The sequence below is a fragment of the Orcinus orca genome, chromosome 5, assembly GCF_937001465.1.
Source record: "Orcinus orca chromosome 5, mOrcOrc1.1, whole genome shotgun sequence".
Taxonomy (NCBI): domain Eukaryota; kingdom Metazoa; phylum Chordata; class Mammalia; order Artiodactyla; family Delphinidae; genus Orcinus; species Orcinus orca.
Genome location: NC_064563.1, coordinates 26,503,800 through 26,526,987, shown reverse-complemented (window position 1 = coordinate 26,526,987; position 23,188 = coordinate 26,503,800). Strand labels below are relative to the sequence as shown.

Below are 23,188 nucleotides of genomic sequence, written 5' to 3'. Positions count from 1 at the left end.
CAAATTCCCACACCCTGTGAAGACACCACCAAAGGGATCACCTCAGTGGGTTGGTCACCTAGGGATAAGAAAGCCATGCAGGGTTTAATGGGACTTTCATTTCATTGTTAATGAGTGTTCTTATGCGTGCCTGAAATGGAAACCTTTCTGTTTATAATCTGGGTAGCAAAATGCTGTGAAGGAGAAAGAGAAAGTGATTACTTTGTTTTGGTGGTCATGAAAGACATCATTAAGAATTCTAATTTTAAAGCAATTTTAGGGGCATGCTGGTACTAAAGGTTTAGTGGCGATAATAACTGAGGCTTAGAAGCTCTGTTAAATCTCAGGGGATAACTATATTATACAAGACGGTAGTTTCATTTAATCTTGCTATTGTTATTTAAACAATGGTTTAAAAATGCTGTTTGGCTAATTCTATTTTAAAACTATTTAACTCAGAAGTGGAAAATTTATTTAATTGAGTTAATTGGTGGTTTGACTAAACTCCTTTTTTTGAGTCGTCGTCTCAGCTGAATCACTTCTTAGCCCTCACGGATAGTAAGTAATGAGGCAACCTGTCAGCTATTTTGAGTGGAGTGGGTGGAGGGGAAGGTAGATCTGGACTTGACCCAACCAGTTAGAAAAACTGCAGGGTTCTTTTCTGTCCTGAAGGTTATTGCCTTCTTAGCCAAGGGACGAGACAAACCTAAGAGCAAGCTCTGTGACCCACATTTAGAGTTCCAGTCACAAAAGTGACCAAGGTCATTTAAATAATGCTTCTAAGAATCAAGCCTGGAACAGAAATATTTTGTCTTGCTTTTGAAAACACATTCCATTGAATAAATACAGTGTGCAGGAAACACAGTTCTCAACTACAAGTACAAATAAGACACGTTAATCTTGTTTAGATGATAGAATTACAAAAAGCACTTCTTATAAGCAGCAAAGAAAACCTTAAGATCCAACCAGGTCAGCCTTCTAGGCATGATGTTATAATCATAGTGATCATTCACTGCCTTTTCTATGAACTCATCTTGGAAGCACGATATTGGAAGCTGAATTTTCTCAAGGAAGAGTATTTTAGTAACAAAGATACGCCACTACTGAGTTACGCTGCTACTGAGCGTTAGTGTGAATGCGACAGAGTCACAGTGCCATAAATGTACTGAGGGCAGAGTGCTGCATCTGCACATTAATGTTACAAGTCACTAGGAAGGCAAGGGGGCATCTCACTTGGACCCACTCCCCACTGGCAAATCCCAGGATGGACTGAGGATGCTGACCGGTGTCTTATAGAGCCGGCTATGTGAGCTGTCTCTGCTTTGTCATCCACAGCCTACCTCTTCATCAATCACTACAGCCAACCAACCACCAAGTCCTGCCAATTTTGCCTCGTAAATATTCCTTGATCCACCTCCTCTTCATCTCTACCACCCTTCCCTATCACCTCAGCTTTACCGGGACCACTGCTACAGCCTCCTTGCCAGCTCCCTGCTCCTCTTGTCTACGGCAGGCGTTCTAGAAGCACCGGTTCTATCACTTCCCCTAACTGCACTTCGAGAGTCCTCAGGTCTGCAGGACGTGGAACCCAGCTCCACTCTCCGCCTCCTTGCTCTCTGGGCGCCCACTCAAGGTTCAGGCTCCAGAATAGCACGTGTCTCCCCTGTGGATCTTCAAGAACGGAGTCCCCTCTGCTTGGAACGAGTCTGTCCTAAGTTCTGCCTCTAACTCTCACTCTTGCTTCAAGACTCAGCTTCAACAGGCATCATCTCTTTTCCCAAACCTCCCCTGACCTCCCACCACTTGTCCCGACTGGACCAAAGGACTCCTTGTCAGAAATCCACCAGGACATTCCGTTGCCAATTTGCCTATCTGCCTTGTTTTGGTCCTTCCCACTACTTACCTCTGTATCTTTTATTTTATCTTTGTGTTCGAGGTCCCTAGCATCGTGTCTGCCACACGGCTGGGGTATATATAGTAAATGTTTCGGAACTGAATCCAGTGGTATCGATACTGATTTGAACCAGGCACAGGGATGCTGAAGTGATATCCCCATTGCCCCCACCCGCCCTGAGTTTTGTGCTTCTCCTTTCCTTTTGTCTACAGATTTACTCATACATATGCATTGTGAAACCATATATTCTATAGGTTTGCATTTTTTTTAAACTTGATATAAATGAAAGAGTATAGTGTGTCTTTTTCTGTTATTTTTTTCACCCTCAACATTATAACTGAGATTCATCCACTGTGCTCAGGGCTGTATAGTGTGAACTATAACAGAATCGAACTATTCTCTTGTTGATAAACATTGTGCTGTTTACTCTCCCCCCAGTACAAATAATATTAATGAGAACATTCTTGTATATGTCTTGTGATGCACAGGGACAAAACTGTCCACGAGAAGAGTAGGGTATATGCTCTATAGCAGGTCAGAGGATACAAGCTCATTTTCAAATTTTTTTAAAAAATTGTTTATTGGGCTTCCCTGGTGGTAAAGTGGTTGAGAATCTGCCTGCCAATGCAGGGGACACGGGTTCAAGCCCTGGTCTGGGAAGATCCCACATGCCGCGGAGCAACTAGGCCCGTGAACCACAACTACTGAGCCTGCGCGTCTGGAGCCTGTGCTCCACAACAAGGGAGGCCGCAATAGTGAGAGGCCCGCACACTGCAATGAAGAGTGGCCCCCGCTTGCCCCAACTAGAGAAAAGCCCTCGCACAGAAATGAAGACCCAACGCAGCCAAAAATAAAATAAATAAAAATTTTTAAAAAATTGCTTATTTATTTTTGGCTGTGTTGGGTCTTTGTTGCTGCACACAGGCTTTCTCTAGTTGTGTCCAGTGGGGGCTACTCTTTGTTGCGGTGCGCGGGCTTCTCACTCTGGCGGCTTCTCTTGTTGCGGAGCATGGCTCTAGGCGCGCGGCCTTCTGTAGTTGTGGCTCACCGGCTCAGTAGTTGTGGCTCATGGGCTTAGTTGCTCGCGGCATGTGGAATCTTCCCGGACCAGGGATCAAACCTGTGTCCCCTGCATTGGCAGGTGGATTCTTAACCACTGTGCTACTAGGGAGGTCCTTATTTCCAATTTTATTAGATACTGCCAAACTGATTTCCAAAGTGATTGTACCAATTTACATTCCTGTCAAAGATTTATTCACTGTGCAACTTTCTTCTTTGGGGAATGCCTTTTCATGTCTTTTGTCCATTTTTTCTGAGTTGTTATCTTTTCCTTAATAATTTTTAAGGATTTCTTGATATGTTTTGGAACCTAGACCTAGGTCTTTGTCAGATACATCAAGTATTTTACAAATATCTGTTTCTTGTGCTTTCTCTTTTCCCTCTCTTTAAGGTGTATTTTGATAAGCAGAAATTCTCATTTCAGTTCCCAGTCCATCTGTAATTGACGTTTGTGTGCTGTTAGATATGAATACAATTCATTTTTACCATAGAAGCAAAAGTTGTCCCTGCCTATTGTCCCTTCTTCAATAGGGTCATCCTTTACCTGCTGATCTGTGCGTCTCTGGGATATGTCTCATCTGCAGAGACATGTGGGTATGTTTCTGGCCTCTCTTTGGTGTTTTCATTAGTCAATTTTTCTACCTCTCTGTTAAAACCACACTGTCTTAATTACAACAGCTTTCTGACCTGGCTCCACCATGGTTGGTCAAATCCTCCTGCCGGTTCCTTCTCCTTCAAAACTGTCTTAGTTTTGACCCCTCCCCTAGCAATGCCATGTACATTTTACAGCTGGACTGTAAAATCCACATCAAAAATGCTTATTATTATCAAACATAATAAATATAAATGAATTTCAACTGGAAAGTACCTTGCTTTAACTCAGATGTGTCTATGGGAAATCATAGAAATGCGTGTAAGATCAAGTGATGCAGATATTCTAATTATGTTGAAGCAACAGAATAAGAAAGGCTATTTAAATTGGCACAGTGGTGACTTTGCCGGCAACCTGTAGTAATGTCATTGCCACTTTTCCTAGTACTGTATGTGACGGTGTGAAATATCTTGCACCAAAACAATCATGTGTTGCACCAAAATACAGCACAGAGGAGTTAAGTAACTTGCCCAGTGTCATGCATCTAGTAAGTGGCAGAGCTCTTAGCTCCATAAATATTTGGTGATAAATACACAGTACCTTTCAGGCTCACTCAGCAAGAATTTGAGCAACAATGCGAGGCGGCATAAAGCCCCCAAAGTCCAGGACAGGTAAAATCACCTGGATCTGTCATAAGCTTCCAGGTTTCCTCGTCTGGATTCCCAATAATCAGCTCCCTAGTTTTTGCTCAGAATTTTCCTCATTCCACTCTGATGCTTCAGCTTCCCGCTTGCAGGGCAGTGAGGTATCCAGGTCAGGTCTCTGGCTCAGCATCTGCCCCAGGGGCATCACCAGCTCTACTTCGGTTTATCTGTTTGGCTGCCGAGCCCTCTCTACACTCTTGCTAATGTTGCCTCGCTCTCTGGGTTGGCTACTCTTTGTGTTGATGAGGTACGGGACTCCACTGCCATGGAACCCAAGAATTTGAGAACAAAACAACACCACAAAATCTTCCAGCAAATACAATATAACTGGACAATTTAATAAGAAACGAGTTTAGAGCTCCTAAAATATTAATGAAATAAAACAGGTGCTACTCACGCAGGGGGACTGTCGCCACAATACTTCCCAATTCTTTCAGCGTCATTGATCTCTCCGCCGTTAAACACGGCCACATAATCATACCGGCAGTAGTTATCACGCTCAACATCAAACTTCTCAAACTTTAATTCTATAAGCTTTAGTGAAAGCACAACGTTAGAAGTGTCAGAGGAGCAGTGCAGAATAACCTCAAACAGAATTCTTCCTCTCCCCAGATTTGTAGGGTACCACGATTTTCCTTCTTAAAAAAATGTATTCACCGTGTTTGAATTTTTTCTCAGTGTTTACATACTTATTAGTTATCAAAATTGTGGTATTCTTTTGCTTTCATTTTTAATCATTCCAAAAGACCATCTCAAGCCCAGATCAATCCTAATTAGGATCTTAAACGTGGGAACTCTGTTCACTTACAGCTAAGAAAGTATAAAAACACTATATAACCCCAGAAACCTATGTTAAGACTTAAATTGGGCTAGTGTTGGAGTGGGAAGCGGGGCTATACACCAACTTCATTCTTCTCTAGAGGAAAACTAATAGAAATGAAAATATTATCTACAATGTCCCCTATAGTAGTGTGTGTTGGGGTGTGTGAGATGGGTAGACACAACAGTTCCCCTTTCAAGAAAAGGAGACTCACGTTCCCACCACATGTAAAGAAGTCAAATTCTTTAGGACCAGAGGTTCAGGGAAGTGGGAACTGACTATGATGTCTTCTGGAAGTATGTTTGAAAACTGTGCCTGCCAGACACAGTCTACTTGGTGATCTGGTTGATTTTTGAAGAGGTTGCATAGAAGCATGGATACACAAAGTCAGTGTTAGATTTCTGAAGTATTTCTTAATTTTTTTTTGCACTGGTACCAGTAATAGTGTCCTAAATTATTCGAATCAATAAGAAGTTTTGATGTACGAGCAATCATTCCCCTCATAAGCAGATTTTTCAAGACTCCCTCCAACCTGTGAGTCAGAGGAAGTCTCACTGGGTTCATAAATACCCATGGCACCCAGAGAGCTGGTCCCCACTCTTGCTGGACGGCAGGTGGGCAGGCAACCCTCCTTGCTGCTTATGGAATATAATAGGCATTAACTCCTGTTAGGACAGGCACACTGTTACTAGTTGTTAGCTAGCAAAGACTTAGACACAGTAATGTGGGTGAAGGTGATAATAGCAATGGTACCACAGAGAGACACAGAGGTAAAATGTGGCTTTGAACATCATTGCCACTTATCTACATATTTATCCACTTCTAAAAAGTCAGCACCAGTGATGGGTGAATAATTGCTTATTCATACTTAACACTGCTTTAAATTATATTAAAATATTTCCTCTTTGGGTCCTGTAACTCCTTAGCGGTTAGTAATAAAATGTGTTCTAGGTTATTAAAAAATTGGCTGAACTTTTTCTACTTAGAAAATAGTCACAGAACTTTTGAAGAGAAAATAAAAATAAGTAAATAAATAGGAGGGTAAAGGGGAAAGTTATAATTTTTTAAAAAGTAAGTCTTTAATAGAAGAAAATGCCCATAGATTTACATAGAAATTACTTAGGACTTAACTTTCTCATATTATTTTTCTCATTTGGACAGTTTCCAGTGATTTCAGACACTACAACCATGATTAAAAACTCAGCTGGCTGAAGCCAAAAGTCATATAAAAAGATAAAACCCAAATTTAAATAATCCAAGAGAAAAACAATGGGAAAAAGATGCTAAATTGTAATCTGTGAGTATAATTAAATTCAAATTATTTAATCTAACATATTTACAAATGACACAGAGAGAAAAATGATCAATACTATCTCAAGAATTACATAATGGCTTAAACGTTTGAGAAATTTAATTTTTAAATTTATTTTAAACTATAAAATGTTTAATAGATCTATAGAATCTTTCATTATCAAATAAATGAACATATTTTTCATCTTAAAAATAAATCTGAATTTTAGGATTATGATCAAAGTGTGTGAAGTATGTGTGTGTGTGTGTGTGTGTGTGTGTGTGTACTCAAATCACTAACTTGCAGGTTATATTTACCTGAATAATTTTCCACTAAAGAAATGAATATATGTCAAATAATATTTGTGTAAGCAATACAAAAGATCAATTTAGAAAAGTTTTTTTAACAGTATTATAATGCTCACCATACAGTGTTTTAAGTCTGTAATGTTTTGTAATAATAACAATTTTTTTAAAAGTTATTTTCAGAATTCCACAATGTAAGCTTGGTCTATTCTCATGCTAAGTTCAACCCTGTGATTAATATCTGAAAGTGGTCCCCAAAAAGGGTAAAAATTCATATAACCACATACTAATAAACAATGGAAAACTTCTCTGTTGATTGTTTTAGAGCAATGAATAAAGTTATTTGTGGGGAACTACACAAATTTTATTTTAAACAGCAACCAAAAAAAGAAAAAAACACACACCACCAGTTTTCTCATCAGACCATTCTTAGAAAAGATGTTCTTAGAAAAGATGATGTGGTATGCTTGCATTGGCTTTGTTGAAGTGAAGCATTCAGGCTGTTTCTGATTTGGTCTCTAAGAGGGCCATTTTCAGGACATAATGCTCTGTGAGCAAATGGTAACCTGAAGTGCACATGTACTTGGGGATTTGTTATGCTCCCATGGTTAGTCACTGCTGCTTATAACCCCATGCTTACAACATCTTCCACAGGGTTAAACAATCTCATGTGGAATTTGCAGACCATCTGTATTTCAAAACCTGTTTTGAAAATTACAATTCTATAATAGGAAATTAAATCCGTGACTTTGCAAGTCAAATGGCATAAAGGCAATTTTAACCTGGGCCTTTGCATGAAGAAATACTGTGTCCAGGGGGTCTTCCTCACCCTGTATCTTTAACAGTTCACACTAATTCACACATGCATACTTTCTTCATGTTTTCAGGGAATCTTACCTGATTCTTTGGGGCTACAATGTGCCACACACAAGTAACTCCTGCAGGGTAATCACGGTCTGGCCAGTTGGGGGTTTTAAAAGAGCCGGAAGGTCTTTCAAGGAGTCCTCCACAATACTGATCCCCTGAAGTTATTAAAAATGAAAAAAGAAAATCCAAGTTTATGGCAATGCAACCATGGGGAAATTAGGAATTTGGAATATTGATACTATAATAAAGACAATGACAGATGCTTTTAAATTTTCTCTTAAAAAAATGGTTAGTTTCCTCTAAACCCACCCCCCTCCCTAACACACACACACACACACACACACACACACACACACACACACACACACACAATGATCTCTAGGTTACATGGCATATCATATCAGCACAAGAGAGAGAAGGAGTGAAATCAGGGCCATAGCTTCCTTCCTTTTTCCCATTTTTTGGACGAGACAAAACATTTGGGCATGCACTCGTTCAGAAATCATGCAGGCTCATTAGAACTCTCAAGGCAGGGGTATTATTTACTAATAATATTTTTGTCCATGTCCATGGACAAAATCTGAATTAGCTGTTGTAGACAACTCTCATTCCTAGAAAACTTTTTATACTATACATTTCACAATTTTTAAGAATAATTTTGTTTGTAAAAACAATACATGTTTATAAATTTTCAGCAATACAGAAAAGCATTAAAGAAGGTGGGAGTGATTTCTGGATTGGGCCTGTGTTGGGCAAGCTCCCTCTTGGTCTGAGAAAGTGACTGCTCCAGAGAAGTCTCCCGGACTAACAGGTATAGGTGTCACAGGGGGGCCGCTCCATCCCGCGCAGCTAACCATGACCCTGGACTTGCCGCCAGGCATGAGCAGTTCTGCTCTGAATGAACTCAGAACAGAACCAGGAAGGCTCTCTCCCAGGGGCCTCAGGAAGGGGTGCCACCGGGTGTTGCCGGGACCTGCTGGAGGTGCCCTCACACCAGACAGCACAGGCCCTGTGCGTTATGACAGGGACTGTGCTTCGTCAGCCAGTGTCCCTCTGCTGCCCTCTGTCCCCAGACCCATGGTTCCTCCCTCACCTGCACACTGAGATGGCCTTGTGTGGGGATGAGACCATCCCCTTACCTTTTTCTCTATTCCTCCCACCCCAGACCCATAACCTCATGTAGAGCTCAGGCTCAGCAGTGCTGGAGGTTCTCCCCTTATGCACAAGTCTCATTAGTTCACTAGGAGCTTCCAGAAGTTTCACCACAGCTAAACTCAGCAGCATTTCTGATTGTTAGGATATTAAGATGGAGGTTTAGTTTCACACTTGGTCTTCAAGAGAAAATTCTGCAGTGTTAGATTCCTGCTCTGTGCCGATATTAGCCTCACTTCTCTGGGACTGAACTGGGTTTCCCAAATACGCCTAGACTCCTAGTAAAGCTGTTTCTTCACTGGTGGGGGGAAAAAAATTAAAATTAAATTCGGGGTAAGATTACCTCAAATCCCACTAACCACAATGAACATGTGACAAACATCATTTCAGACCAATCTCTATGCATATGTATTGGGTTGGCCAAAAAGTTCGTTTGGGTTTTTCCTGTAGCATCTTATGGAAAAAGCCAAATGAACTTTCTGGTCAACCGAATACAAAAAGGTTCACAGAAATAATTTTAGAAAGACATTTTAATACACGTTTTACGTTTAATTTTACTGGGACTTAACTAACAAAGAAACACTGAAAGGAATTAATATACTTTACTAAAAATATTTCTGTGACACAGAAGCTCATCATTCTTAAAAGAAGTCTCTAAATTTAAGACAATGTGTTATAAAAATTGAGCCTGGAGTAATTTCTGTAACTTTTAAAAAATATATATTTATTTATTTATTTTTGGCTGTGTTGGGTCCTCGTTGGTGCACAGGGGCTTTCTCTAGTTGTGGCGAACGGGGGCTACTCTTCGTTGCGGTGCGCAGGCTTCTCATTGCGCTACTCTTGTTGCGGAGCACAGGCTCTAGGCATGAGGGCTTCAGTAGTTGTGGCGCATGGGCTCTAGAGCTCAGGCTCAGTAGTTGTGGTGCACGGGCTTAGTTGCTCCGCGGCATGTGGGATCTTCTCGGACCAGGGCTCGAACCCGTGTCCCCTGCATTGGCAGGCGGATTCTTAACCACTGAGCCACCAGGGAAGTCCATCTGTAACTTTTAATTCATGGAAAATTTCAAGCATATACAAAGTAAACAGAACAATGTAATGAATCTCTATGTATGCATCATCCAATTTCAACAATTATCATCATTTTACTATTCTATCAATATCACTACCCAATGCTCACCACCTGCATTATTATTATTATTATCATTTTACAGGTTTGGGGGAGGTAAATTCAATACTCTGAAATGCACAAGTCTTAGCTGTAAAAATTTGAAAAATGAATCTGCCCGTGTGAGCCACACTCCTATGATTATAATAGAATCATTTCCCACAAAATTCCTGTATCCCTTGTCAGTCAGTCTGCTGGCTCTTGGCGCCATTTTTCTAAAAAATTTCACCTTATATTAGTTTTATTCTAGAGCTTCATATACATGGAATTATACAGTGTGTCATCTTCTGTGTCTGACTTCTCTTGCTTAGTACAATTTCCGAGATACATTCATGTTGCTGGGTGTATTAGTAGTTTGTTCCCTGACGTTGCTAAGTAGTATTCTGGGGTGTGGAAACCAGAGTTTGTTCACGTATTCTCCTGCTGATATTCATTTGGCTTGCTTCCAGTCTGGGCTTCTGCGAATAACGCTGCTATGAACATTTTTGTATAAATCTCTTTGGGGACATGTATTTTCATTTCTCTTGCATAAATATCCAGGAATGCAATTGCTGGGCCAAGAGTAGATGTAGATGTTTAACTTCATAAGAAACTACCAAAATTTTTTCCCCAAGCGGTTGTAGCATTTTTTACATCTCAAGGGATGAGCACTTTGGTTGCATCACATCCTTGCCACCATTTAGTGCGGTCAGTTATTTTAGCCAACCCGGTTGGTATGTAAAACCACAGTGGTATCTCACTGTGGTTTTAATTTGCATTTCCCTGTTAACTAATGACACTGAACAGTTGTTCATGTACTTATGAGTCATTCATATATCTTCTTCTGGAAAGTATCTGTTCAAGTATTTGCCCATTTTTATATTCATGGGGATCTTTATCTTTGTACTGTTGAGTTCTTTATATATTTTGAATACAAATCCTTTATGAGGTAGTTTTGCAAATATTTGCTCCTGTTCTGTAGGTTGCCTATTCATCTTTGTAACATTGCCTTTTATAAGCATTAGTTTTGATTTTAATGAAGTTTGCATGGTACGTATTTTTCCATCCTTTTATGTTGAACCTATTTTGTCTTTGTATTTCTAGTGCTTTCTTTTAGACAATTATGGTTGGGCTCTGCTTTTGAACCCATTCTAATAATTACTGTCTTCTAATTAGAGTATTTAATCCTCTACCTTTAATGTATTTATTGACATGTTTGGACAGTGTGCCAATTACTATTTTGTTCTATTTGTCACACCTTTCTCTTGTTCCATCTGCTCTTCCTTTCCTGCCTTCTTTGGGCTGTTCAATAATTCTGGTATTCTATTTTAATCTTCTGGCTTTTAGCTAAAATATGTGCATTTTTAATGGGTTCTCCAAGGACTGCAGTTTTAATGGGTTCTCCAAGGACAGCGTATTTAGAGTTAACAGTGTATTTCTTCACGTACTGTATATTTCCATTTGCTCTTCCATCCTTTGTTCAATTGTTGTCATATATATTATGTCATACATTACGCTTGCCACAATAGAGTGGTAAAGTTTTTTGTTTGCTTTGTTTTGAACAGACACATGTAAAGAAATTAGAGAAGAAAATAGAATATAGCCTTCTATATTTACCATTTCCAGTGGCCTTCAATCCTTCCATTACCTTTGAGTTACCCTGTGGGGCCACTTCCCTTCAACTTGAGAAACTTCCTTAAATACTTCTTGTGATGCAGCTGTTTATCTGAAAATGTCTTTATTTCATTTTTTTTACCATTACTATTATTCTATTTTTTTAACATCTTTATTGGAGTATAATTACAATGGTGCATTAGTTTCTGCTGTATAACAAAGTGAATCAGCTATACATATACATACATCCCCATATCTCCTCCCTCTTGCGTCTCCCTCCCTCCCACCCTCCCTATCCCACCCCTCTAGGTGGTCACAGAGCACCGAGCTGATCTGCCTGTGCTATGCAGCTGCTTCCCACTAGCTACCTATTTTACATTTGGTAATGTATACATGTCCATGCCACTCTCTCACTTCGTCCCAGCTCACCCTTCCCCATCCCTGTGTCCTCAAGTCCATTCTCTACATCTGCGTCTTTATTCCTGTCCTGCCCCTAGGTTCTTCAGAACCTTTTTTTTTTTTTTTAGATTCCATATATATGTGTTAGCATACGGTATTTGTTTTCCTCTTTCTGACTTACTTTCATTTTTGAAGACTAGCTGTAGAATGCTGGGTTGATACTTTTATTCCAGCACTTTAATAATGCTGTTCCACTGCCTCCTGGCCTCCATTGTTTCTGATTAAAAGAAAGCCATCCTTCATACCATTGTTCTTCTGTATGTGATTTGGGTTTTATCTAATTGATTTTAAGATTTTCTCTTTATCTTTCGACTTCTGTAATTTAATTATGATGTGCCTAGGTGTGGCTTCATTTTTATTTATCTTATTTGGGATTTGCTGATCTTCTTGGCTCTATAAATTGATGTTCTTCACGAAATTTGGGTGGCCTCAAGCCATCATTTCTTGAGATATTTTTTCTGCATTATTATCACTCTCTTTTTCTTTTGGGACACAAATTACACATGTGTTAGACCACTTGGCATTGTCTCACTGGTCTCCGAGGCTCTCTTTCATCTTTTTCCTCCTGGTTCTTCAGCTTGGATCATTTCTATTCAAATCCACTGCCTTTTTCTTCTACCACCTCCAATCTGCTTGTAAGCCCATCAGGTAAATTAAAAAATTACATGTTCGGGGCTTCCCTGGTGGCGCAGTGGTTGAGAATCCGCCTGCCGATGCAGGGGACACGGGTTCGTACCCCAGTCCGGGAAGATCCCACATGCCGCGGAGCGGCTGGGCCCGTGAGCCATGGCCGCTCAGCCTGCGCGTCCGGAGCCTGTGCTCCGCAACGGGAGAGGCCACAACAGTGAGAGGCCCGCGTAGCGCAAAAAAAAAAAAAAAAAATTACATGTTCTGTATCTTTCAGCTCTCGTATTACCATTTTCTTTTTTTATATAGTTTCTTTTCTGAGATTCTCAATCTGTTTATTTTTTACACATATATTTCCCTTTAAATCCTTAAACATTTATAATAGCTGCTTTAAAGTGCTTGTCTGCTAACTGTAACTTCTGGGTTATTTTGGGGTCAGTTTTTGTGGACTGCTTTTTTTCTTGAATATGGACACACTTTCCTGGTTTCATCACATGATTGGATACTGGACATTATGAATGATACATTATAAAGTCTCTAGATTCTGTTGTGTTCCTATAAAAAGTGACTTTTGTTCTAGCAGGCATTCAACTTGGCTAGACCCAAGCTCAAAGTCTGTTGCCCTGGTAGTGGGCAGCAGTTGTAATCTCTGTTTTTTTCAACCTCCAGATGATGCTTTTGTACCAGGCCAATTGAGTTCTCCCTCATATATGCAGAGTTTAGCCATTAGCCAAAGATTTAGCTGGATTACACCTAAATTTTTTGTGCCTCAATTCTTCTTTGGGATTTCCTCCCAAAGGTTCTGGCTGCTTTCTCAAACCAGCGAGTTGCACTATAGCCCAAAGCAAGAAAAGATTAGGAGTGCCTGCAGGCGGAAGGCTGTAAGTTTAACAGATGTTGACCACTGTGGTTGTCTTCCAAGGGTAGAGGTTTCTACCCTTGGGAGCGCACATGTACTGACACGGAACGATCCCAACTCGTAGTATGAAGTGTAAAGAAAAAGTTGTGAAACAATATGAATGTATGATACTACTTATGTATTTTAAAAACTATTGCAAAAGTACATACATATAAGTAAGTGCATATAGACGGTATGGGAACTACCAGCCACGGCTATTTCTAAGAGGGGACTACAATGGGGTGAAATGTTTCTATAGCTGTATGTGTATATCTGTATACAGGCTTCACATTTTTACTCCATGAATTTCTACATTTGAATTTTTATAAGAATATATATGGCTTTAAAAAAGACTGATTTTTTTATGGTTTATCTCAGAATATTGAATATAGTTCCCTGTGCTATACAGTAGGACCTTGTTGTTTATCCATTCTATATGTAATAGTTTGCAACTACTAAGCCCAAACTCCCAGTCCATCCCTCCCCCACCCTCCCTCTCCCTTGGCAAGACTGATTTTTTTTTTAAGATTTTTTTTTTTGATGTGGACCATTTTTAAAGTCTTTATTAAATTTGTTACTACACTGCATCTGTTTTATGTTTTGGTTTTTTGGCCGCAATGCATGTGGGATCTTAGCTCCCCAACCAGGGATTGAACCTGCACTGCCTGCATTGGAAGGCGAAGTCTTAACCAGTAGACCACCAAGGAAGACCCAAGACTGACTTTTTAATGGTCTCTTGATGGTTTGGTGGTATTTATTAGCTCTCTGTCTGAGAAGAATTGCTCTTAAACTTTAGATTAAATGAGTAAATCCATATAAAGTGCCTAGAACAGTGCCTGACACACAGGAGGCATTCAACAACTGTGAGCCCTTATTATTGCTGTTATGTGGAAACGATACCTCTTTCATTTGGTTCAGCGGCAGAGAACATGGCCATGAAGCCATTCCCAGCTGTGTTGGCATCGGAAATCATCTGCACCATCATCTTGTTGCCACTGGACACAAGAGCTCCAGGCCGGAACGTGCCGCAGAAGCGCCCAATGCGTTGGCCATTGGAGTGGCCGTTGTACACGTCCACAAAGTCATAGCGACACAGGTTGTCACTCTCCAGGTCTATGAATCGGAAATTAAGAACTACTACTTTTCCCTCGGGGACCTGCCAAGAAAAGGGCCAAGTGGAAAACCGTGTCATGAAAACATCTGAAATCTTCACATCTAGCCAATTACTAAAATAAGCAGATAAAAGTTTAATACCCAAAATGGTGCTTTTTCTTCCCTCAACTCTGAACTAGGCCAGAAAAGATTTTCTACCATAATGCATTCCTAGTGAAAGATAAGCATTTGTTCTCTTTTGACAAATTCCACAATTCTCTGGGGTACAGGAGCTTATTCCTAGGGAGTCTGTCTCAACAAAGCTGCAAAATACTGCATCAGTATTATTAATTGATAAGTCATTGCTGACAAAGAATACCAGTCCTGATTGGACCTTGGCGCACATCTGCATATTTCAAAGCACCATGGCACTCAGAGATAGTGCTTGGCAGAGCAACATTTGAAATGTCATTTTTCACAAATAATACAATAGGACGATCTCAATATACAGAATGTTTCTATGAAGTTCAAACTGAAGGGGTGACTTGGCAATTGTGCAGTTAATTTACAGATAATCCACTTTGGGTCCTGAAGAATGCAGATCAAATATCTACAATGATTATATTAATTGAGTAATTGGTGAATCATCTCTTTTCAAAGTCGCTGAGTTTTTATTTGTTTTCCAGGTGAAAACTTTGTGTAACAGGCAGCCTTGAAACACAATACACTGATGAAAAAGATATGTTTTCACTTTCTCATAAGACTTTCCTCACCATAATCTCCTCCTCCCTCCTTGTTCCCTGAATAGGTAGAGAAAATGGCTACAAAAGCATTTGGCAGGATTCTTACGAAAGCCCCATTTCTTTCCCAGTTCACACTATTTTAATTTCTTCATCCAAGCTGTTTAAAGTCTTGATCAGCTTTGTTTCATACTCAATAGAATAAGAATTTCCTTCCATAAAAGCTTACAGATGACAAAGGTCAGTGATTAAAGAAAAAAAAAACACAAGCAACACTGACTGCTTCATCTTAGACTATCTCAGACTCAAAGATCAACAGATGCTTTCTTATAAATACGGCTTCCCCATGCTGGTAAATGCCATGAATTTTTTTTCCTATAATAAGAAGAAGTGTTTCAGTGTTATTTGCCTTTTTTGCCACATACACACCCAATGTAGAAGCTGTAACAGAGTAGTCACAAGAAGAGGGATATTTTGGCTTTGACATGGTTGCATTCTAATTGCTGGAAGCTTATCTTAAGTGTGAATATCAGAAGCTCTAAAGCCACAGTCTAAGAAGCTGATAGCAAAAAATGCAATTAAATTTTTAAGCATGCTCACGGAGAGAGCTGTTGTAGAATGCCTTGTTTTTTTGTTCTGCTTTGTTGCATACAATCTCTATTTATCCCATGATCAGAAAATGATCAAAATGTGATGCCACGGGCTTCCCTGGTGGCGCAGTGGTTGAGAGTCCGCCTGCCGACGCAGGGGACGTGGGTTCGTGCCCCAGTCCGGGAAGATCCCACATGCCGAGTGGCTGGGCCCGTGAGCCATGGCCGCTGAGCCTGCACGTCCGGAGCCTGTGCTCCGCAACGGGAAAGGCCACAACAGTGAGAGGCCCGCGTACCGCAAAAAAAAAAAAAAAAAAAAAGTGAGTCCTTTCTACTGTATGACCCAGCAATTCCACTCCTGGGTGTATATCTGAAAAAACTAAACACTAATTCAAAGATACATGCACCCCAATGCTCTTAACAGCATTATCTACAATTGCCAAGATATGGAAGCAACCTAAGTGTCCATCAACAGATAAATGGATAAAGAAGATAAATACAATGGAATACTACTCAGCCATAAAAAAAGAATGAAATGTTGCTATTTGCAACAACATGGATGGACTTGGAGGGTAATAGGCTAAGTGAAGTAAGTCAGACAGAGAAAGACAGATACTGTATGATATCACTTATATGTGGAATCTAAAAAGTACAACAAAGCAGTGAACAAAATGAAACAGGCTCACAGATATAGAGAGTAAACCACAGTGGGGAGAGGGCAGGGAGGAAGGGCAAGACAGGGGTAGGGGAGTAAGAGGTACAAACTATTATGTGCAAAATAAACAAGCCACAGGATAGAGTGTACAACACAGAGAATGTAGCTAATAATTTATAATAACTATAAATGGAGTGTAACCTTTAAAAATTGTGAATCACTACGTTGTACTCCTGTAACTTATATAATCTTGTACATCAACTATACTTCATTAAAAAGGAAAGAAAAAGTGAGTCCTCTCTGCATGGTTGCGTTCTTTTTCTCCCCAGCCACGTTCAGCTCCCTGGGTGGAGGTGCAGAGCGGCTGGAGCTGGATTTAAGCAGTGCTGGGTGGGGAGGTTGCGAGGTGGAGGGGTGTTTGCCAAGTGAGGACTATGGTGGGGGAGAGGACGTAGGCAGGAGAATGACCATAACGGTGGACCGTGGAATCCAAGTTGGTTTATAAGCATAGAAATCAGGACTCAGTAGGGTGAGGGCAGTAACAACCTAGATCATGGTAGAGGCAAGGACAATGACAGTGGAAGTGGGTGGCTGAGGAGCGATGGAGGAGACGAAGCTAAGGACCCAAGGGGATCATCCGCGTAGATATTGAAATTACTGCGAATGATGACAAGGAAGGTGCTGAAGACAGTGACCATGAGCCAGGGGCTAAAATTTACAAGAAAGGAGGGAGACTGTCCTAGAGTCTTTGGACGACTGCAACAAGGAGGGACATGGGGCATCATAGCCTTGTTTCATTTCATTCATCATAGTTCTGTGACACTGAGAAAACTGGGTGACTGTGGTCAGGCTGTTGAAATGGAATCCAAGCCTTGGATACTCATTCCCAATGGGATAAATCTTTCCTTCTCCAACATTCTCTATTTGGTCTCGATGCCATGAAAAGTTGAAATTTCTCTGAGAATGAGACACAAATATATCAGAAGCAGAAAATGGGTTACATTGTATAACTTTCAACACAAAACCCAACAACCCGGACAACAACTCTTTGGAAGGAAGGTTTCAGGGGAGATCTGTACCCATTGTGGGTCTATTGGAACCACAGACGAATGCCATCTCACACTGAAGGCCAAAGAGAAATTCTACTGCAAGTGAGATGCACACTGCGTCAAACCCTTTCGCTGTAACACAACAGCTGTTCTTCATATTTATATAAGGAACCAAGACTGTCTGAGGCTCTGTGAGGTGAGCTTTGCTAAGAGTTCCTGGATTATGATTCTAAAGGACTCTGGAAAGCATATTCTCTGAAGATGACCTTCCACTTGAAGAGTCTATGGTCTGTACCCTTGATTTTTCTTTGTTAGGGATGTAAAAAAATATAGAACGAAACAGTAATATAACACACACCTGGGTACCCACCAGCCAGAACTGATTATTGTTAACATTCTGTCAACACATTTTTTAACGTCTCCTTTAAAAAGTAAATACATAATTTCAGATAAAATGAGTTTTCCTTTGTCCTCATTCATAGCCTCATTCTCCCTCCTTTCTCAGAAGCAACCGCTGTCACAAATTGAGTGAGTTTTCTTCTGTGCCATGCAAAATACTTTTATATATATGTATCCATGCAAAATACATAGTTATGTTTTTGCGTCCGTTTTCCCTGAAAGATGGAGCTCTAGAAGGTAAGGATCCCCCCCTGCCTTGTTCACTGTTGCATCCCCATCTCCTGGACAGCACATGGCCCCAAGGAGAGGTGCATAATAAAGATTTATTGAATGAATCCATCAAGAGCTAAATGGCCACCGGCTTCTTTGCACAAATCCTGGACGAGGCACCTTCTGGGTGGCTCTGCCTCTTGGGTTTTAATTTCATATCCCACCAAGCAGCAAAACTCCAGAAGGCCCCTCTCCTATCTACGTCATTCTTTACCAAAAATAGAAGACATATCTTTGGGGAAACTTTATATCTCAAATCTCCCATAAATGCTAACAATGCAGAAACTCAAGGAAGGTACTTTTTTGGGGGTAGCAAATTAGACAAGGCTACCAAGTTGTTGAGATTCTGTTGACCCAGGGATTCATTATCTGCCTGTAGAAAAATCATTCTTGGCTTGTGATTTTCCCTGTCAGTAGCCGAGTCCTATGTGGGCCAAAGCCCAGCACTGCAACAGTGACCTCAGCTCACCCCACAGCCCGTGGGGTGTCCTTATGGTCACAGGCAAGTATGCCAAGTCGCTGGATGCCAATGCCAGGGTTGCTGCCAGAGAATGAATGGGGACTTGAATTCTGAGCTGGTCATTTGCATTTTCAGGATACTATGAGCAAAGGCAAGAAAGAGAAGCCACAGCAGTGAGGAGCCCGTGCACCGCAACTAAAAAGTAGCCCCCGCTTGCCACAGCTGCAGAAAGCCTGCATGCAGCAGTGAAGACCCACCGTAGCCAAAAATAAATTAATTAATTAATTAAATTAATGTAAAAATAAATAAATAACCGAGCGGATGACAGAGGACTTAAAATTGTGTTATTGGCTATCAATGTGTATATTCAACTTGAAATTATTAAAGTAAATCTATTTCTATCAGTTGCAAAAAAAAAAAAAAATGCAAATAGAAGCCAGCTGCTTTTGTGTGGAGGAATAGATTTCGGTAGAAGTGGGAACGCTCCTGTGTGTCTGTATCTTTTCTTCCCCCAACGCATCATTTACTAATTTGAGCAAAAAGATCTGTTTCTGCAGCCTGTCTGATTTTTTTTAAAAGCCCTCGTTTTAATGTTCTTAGATTTTCTTCTTCCACAAACAGACCTTTCAGAAAGCATGTTCTAAAATGCCACATTTTATTTACAGCAAGTTCAAGAGGCACGGCAGCTCTGTGTCAACTCACTTACATCTCCAAATGTAATCCAGAGAAATGTATGTACAAATTACGCACAAATATTTGGCTAGGCTTGAAGAGGGGGATAAATCAGAAGCTTCAAGATCTTATTCATGTGTCTCTTCTATTTATTTATTTTATTTTTCTTGGCAGTGCCATGTTGCTTGGATCTTAGTTCCCCGACTAGGGATGGAACCTGTGGCCCCTGCAATGGAAGTGAGGCATCCTAGCCACTGGACCACCAGGGAATTCCCATCATCTGCATCATCTGTGTCTATTTAAATACTCCTCTTTTTAAAGATGGAATCTTATAAACATTAGGAAAATAAGACATACATTTTGATTCATGGAAATAACGTGATGTTTTGAAAAAAAATATTTTTTTTTTTGGTTAGGGTTTTTACCAAAAAAAAACCTGTTACACCCTTATGTCTGGAAGGAGGGTGGAAACCCCCAACTACCTCAAGCCCAGCCCATGAGAACCAGTGGAGATGAGGTTACACTCCTCTGCTGACAACTGTCCAAAGCTTTCCCAGCATGGCAGGAATAAAATCCTCACTGTACCTATAATCACACACTTAAGTAGTGTATAAAAGGTGCCGGTATTTTTCTAAGCCCTTGACATATATTATTCCACTTAATTACAGCAACCCTATGAAATTGATATTAGCCCAGTTTTGCAATTTACAGGTAAGGAAACTGAAGCAATGAGAGGTTTAAGGTCCTGTATGATATGGCCCCTGACTATCTCTCCGACCTCATCTTTCCTTGTCACGCAACAATCTGGCTGTTCAAGGAAGCCTCCAAGCTGGTTCTCCACCTCAGGGCCTTTGCACAGTCTGGCCCCTCTGCTCGGCACACTCTCCTCCCTGATATTCCCAAGTCTGCCTCTACCTACCTCATTATTTAACTGTCAGCTCAAGTGTCACCTTTCCAGAGGGGTCTCTCCCGAGCCCTTCAGTTGCTTTAGATCATGTTGACCATATAACCGTGTTATTTCTTTACAGATTATGTATCATCTGTCTCTTCACCAGAATGTACCATCCAGAGACAAGAGGTTGCCCACAGCTAGTTCAATGCTTAGCTATTACAGGAGTTCAAAAGGTAGTTATTGAACAAATGACTGGAATCCTTATAATCTTAATTTTAAAAAAACAGTACAGACCACAACTCCTATTACTAGCACATAAGTTTATGTAACAATGTAAACTAACTAACAGGTATGAGGCAAGCAGTAGTGGCACCCTTCTGAAAAGGAAGAAACAGCTCAGAGTGGTTATGAAGACTTACAGCCACCCAGCAAGTCGGCGGCAGAGCCCAGGTGTCCTGACTTCTACCCGACTGTGTTTCCCATGGCCTGACGGTGGCAGAAGCTGAGGAGATGCTCACTGATCTCGGTTCCTTTCCCCAGGCACACAGGAAGTTGACATGCTCCAGCCTGCACTGCACTTAGGTTGGGGCCAGGTGCCTGGGTCCTGGTCAGTGGGATGCAGGTGAAGTGAGGTACCCACGTCCAGGCCGAGCCATAAAAGTCCTCTGGGCAATCCTTTCAGAGTTCTCTGTTTGCTCTAAGGAGGGGACTCAAGGGAGGAAACAGGAAGGTTCTAGGAGATGGCATAGGCACACAGGAGCTAATGCTCAAAGGAGAGTTGCCCGGGACAGCCATCCAACTGCACTGGACTGTGACATTAGCAAGAAATTACCCTTCGTTCAGACTCACAAACATAGAGAACAGACTTGTGGTTGCCAAGGGGGAGGTGGGGTGGGGGCACGATGGATTGTATAGCCCAGGGAACTATATTCAATAGCCTGTGATAAACCATAATGGAAAAGAATATGAAAGAGAACGTATATATATGTATAACTGAATCACTTTGCTGTACAGCAGAAATGAACACAACACTGTAAATCAACTACACCTGAATAAAATAAAGAAAAAAAAAAGAAAGAAAGAACCGTTTGGGGCTTCCCTGGTGACGCAGTGGTTAAGAATCCGCCAGCAAATGCAGAGGACACGGGTTCGAGCCCTGGTCTGGGAAGATCCTACATGCCGCAGAGCAACTAAGCCTGTGTGCCGTAACTACTGAGCCTGGGCTCTAGCGCTCAAGAACTACAACTACTGAGCCCACGTGTCACAACTACTGAAGCCCACGCACCTAGAGCCCGTGCTCCGCAACAAGAGAAGCCACCGCAATGAGAAGCCCGTACACCGCAATGAAGAGTAGCCCCCGCTCGCCGCAACTAGAGAAAGCCCGTGTGCAGCAACGAAGACCCAATGCAGCCAAAAATAAATAAAATGAGTAAATTTATAAAAGAAATAACCGTTTGTTGTGTCAGGCCATTGAGATTTGGGGGGTTGTTTGGTACAGCTTTACACTTTGGGTTAATTATCCTGATTGACACATGGATAGTGACACGTGCCAGTTGTCCTGACCCAGCAGCTCGGTGACAGGCAACTGTGGAGATATCTTTGTTGTTTTTTGGTGCCTATAAGTTCCATATGAATCAGCATTGAAATATGGCCACCAAGAAGCGGACACGGTCTCAGGCTGTGTGAATAGGAGGGGAGGTGACAGACGATTTGAAGCAGTCAGAAAAGAGTGAATTCAGAGGCGTCACCGAGGTACGTGCTGTAAATTCATTGGCTCCTGCAAAGTCTAACTGGCTCTTCCGGCACCACCGTCATGACCCCTGACGCCTTTATCTGTGGCTGGGCAGCGAAGGTGAGGAGACAGTCAGCAGCCATGGGTACTGCTCGAGATGGGAAAAGAAATGGGTCTTCTGATGGAAGACCGGCAGTGAAATGAACAAGAAGCTGGTCATGCATCCTAAGCCTGAGGGTGAAGATGGAAAAACCAGAGAGGAGAAGGCGGCTCCCGCAGGGCCACTCAAGTCTGCCACGGGAAAATGCAGATGGGAAAAATGTGAAGGCACAACAAAGCAGCACCCAGGGCAACAGGAACTCTGAGGAAAGTCCAGCCAGGATGGGGAGACAGGCAGTTGGGCAAAAAGCTACTCGTTTAGGTTTTGCCTGGGGGAGGAGAAAAAGTCAGGTTTAAATGTAGAGCATTCTGTATAGCTGATTGACTTTGTTACAAAGCAGAAACTAACACACCATTGTAAAGCAATTATACTCCAATAAAGATGTTAAAATATATATATATATAAATAACATATATAGAAATTTTAAAAAATGTATTCTTTTTTTTTAAACTCTGAATGAAGTAATTTTATTTTTACTTTTTATTGAAGTATAACTGATTTACAATGTTGTGTTAGTTTCAGGTGTACAGCAAAGTGATTCAGTTATACATATACATATATCCATTCTTTTTCAGATTCTTTTCCATTATAAGTTATTACAAAATATTGACTATAGTTCCCTGGGCTATACAGTAGGTTCTTGTTGTTTGCCTATTTTATATATAGTAGTGTGTGTATGTTAATCCCAAACCCCTAATTTATCCCTCTCCCCCTTCCCCTTTGGTAACCATTAGTTTGTTTTCTGTGTCTGTGGATCTATTTCTGTCTTGTTTATAAGTTCATTTGTATCTTTTTTTTTTTAAGATTCTACATATAAGTGATATCATGTGGTATTTGCCTTTCTCTGTCTGACTTACTTCACTTAGGATAATCTCTAGGCCCATCCATGTTGCTGGAAATGGCTATATATCATCCTTTTTTATGGCTGAGTATTATTCCATTGTATATATGTACCACATCTTCTTTATCCACTCCTCTGTGGACAGACATTTAGGTGGCTTCCATGGCTTGGCTATTGTCAACAGTGCTGCAGTGAACATTGGGGTGCATGCATCTTTTCAAATTATGGTTT

The 23,188-nt window shown here is 41.0% G+C and overlaps 1 protein-coding gene across 1 annotated transcript in view; it reads right to left on the bottom strand.

Moving 5' to 3' along the window:
- The window catches only part of PCOLCE2 (procollagen C-endopeptidase enhancer 2), a 71,254-nt gene that overhangs the window by 11,116 nt on the left and 36,950 nt on the right, over positions 1-23,188 (bottom strand). The window contains exons 3-5 of the mRNA XM_004278214.2: positions 14,306-14,561; positions 7,542-7,666; positions 4,626-4,762 (exon numbers count right to left, since the gene is read on the bottom strand). Coding sequence (XP_004278262.1) covers positions 4,626-4,762; positions 7,542-7,666; positions 14,306-14,561 — 518 coding nt within the window. The remainder of the gene's footprint in view (positions 1-4,625; positions 4,763-7,541; positions 7,667-14,305; positions 14,562-23,188) is intronic.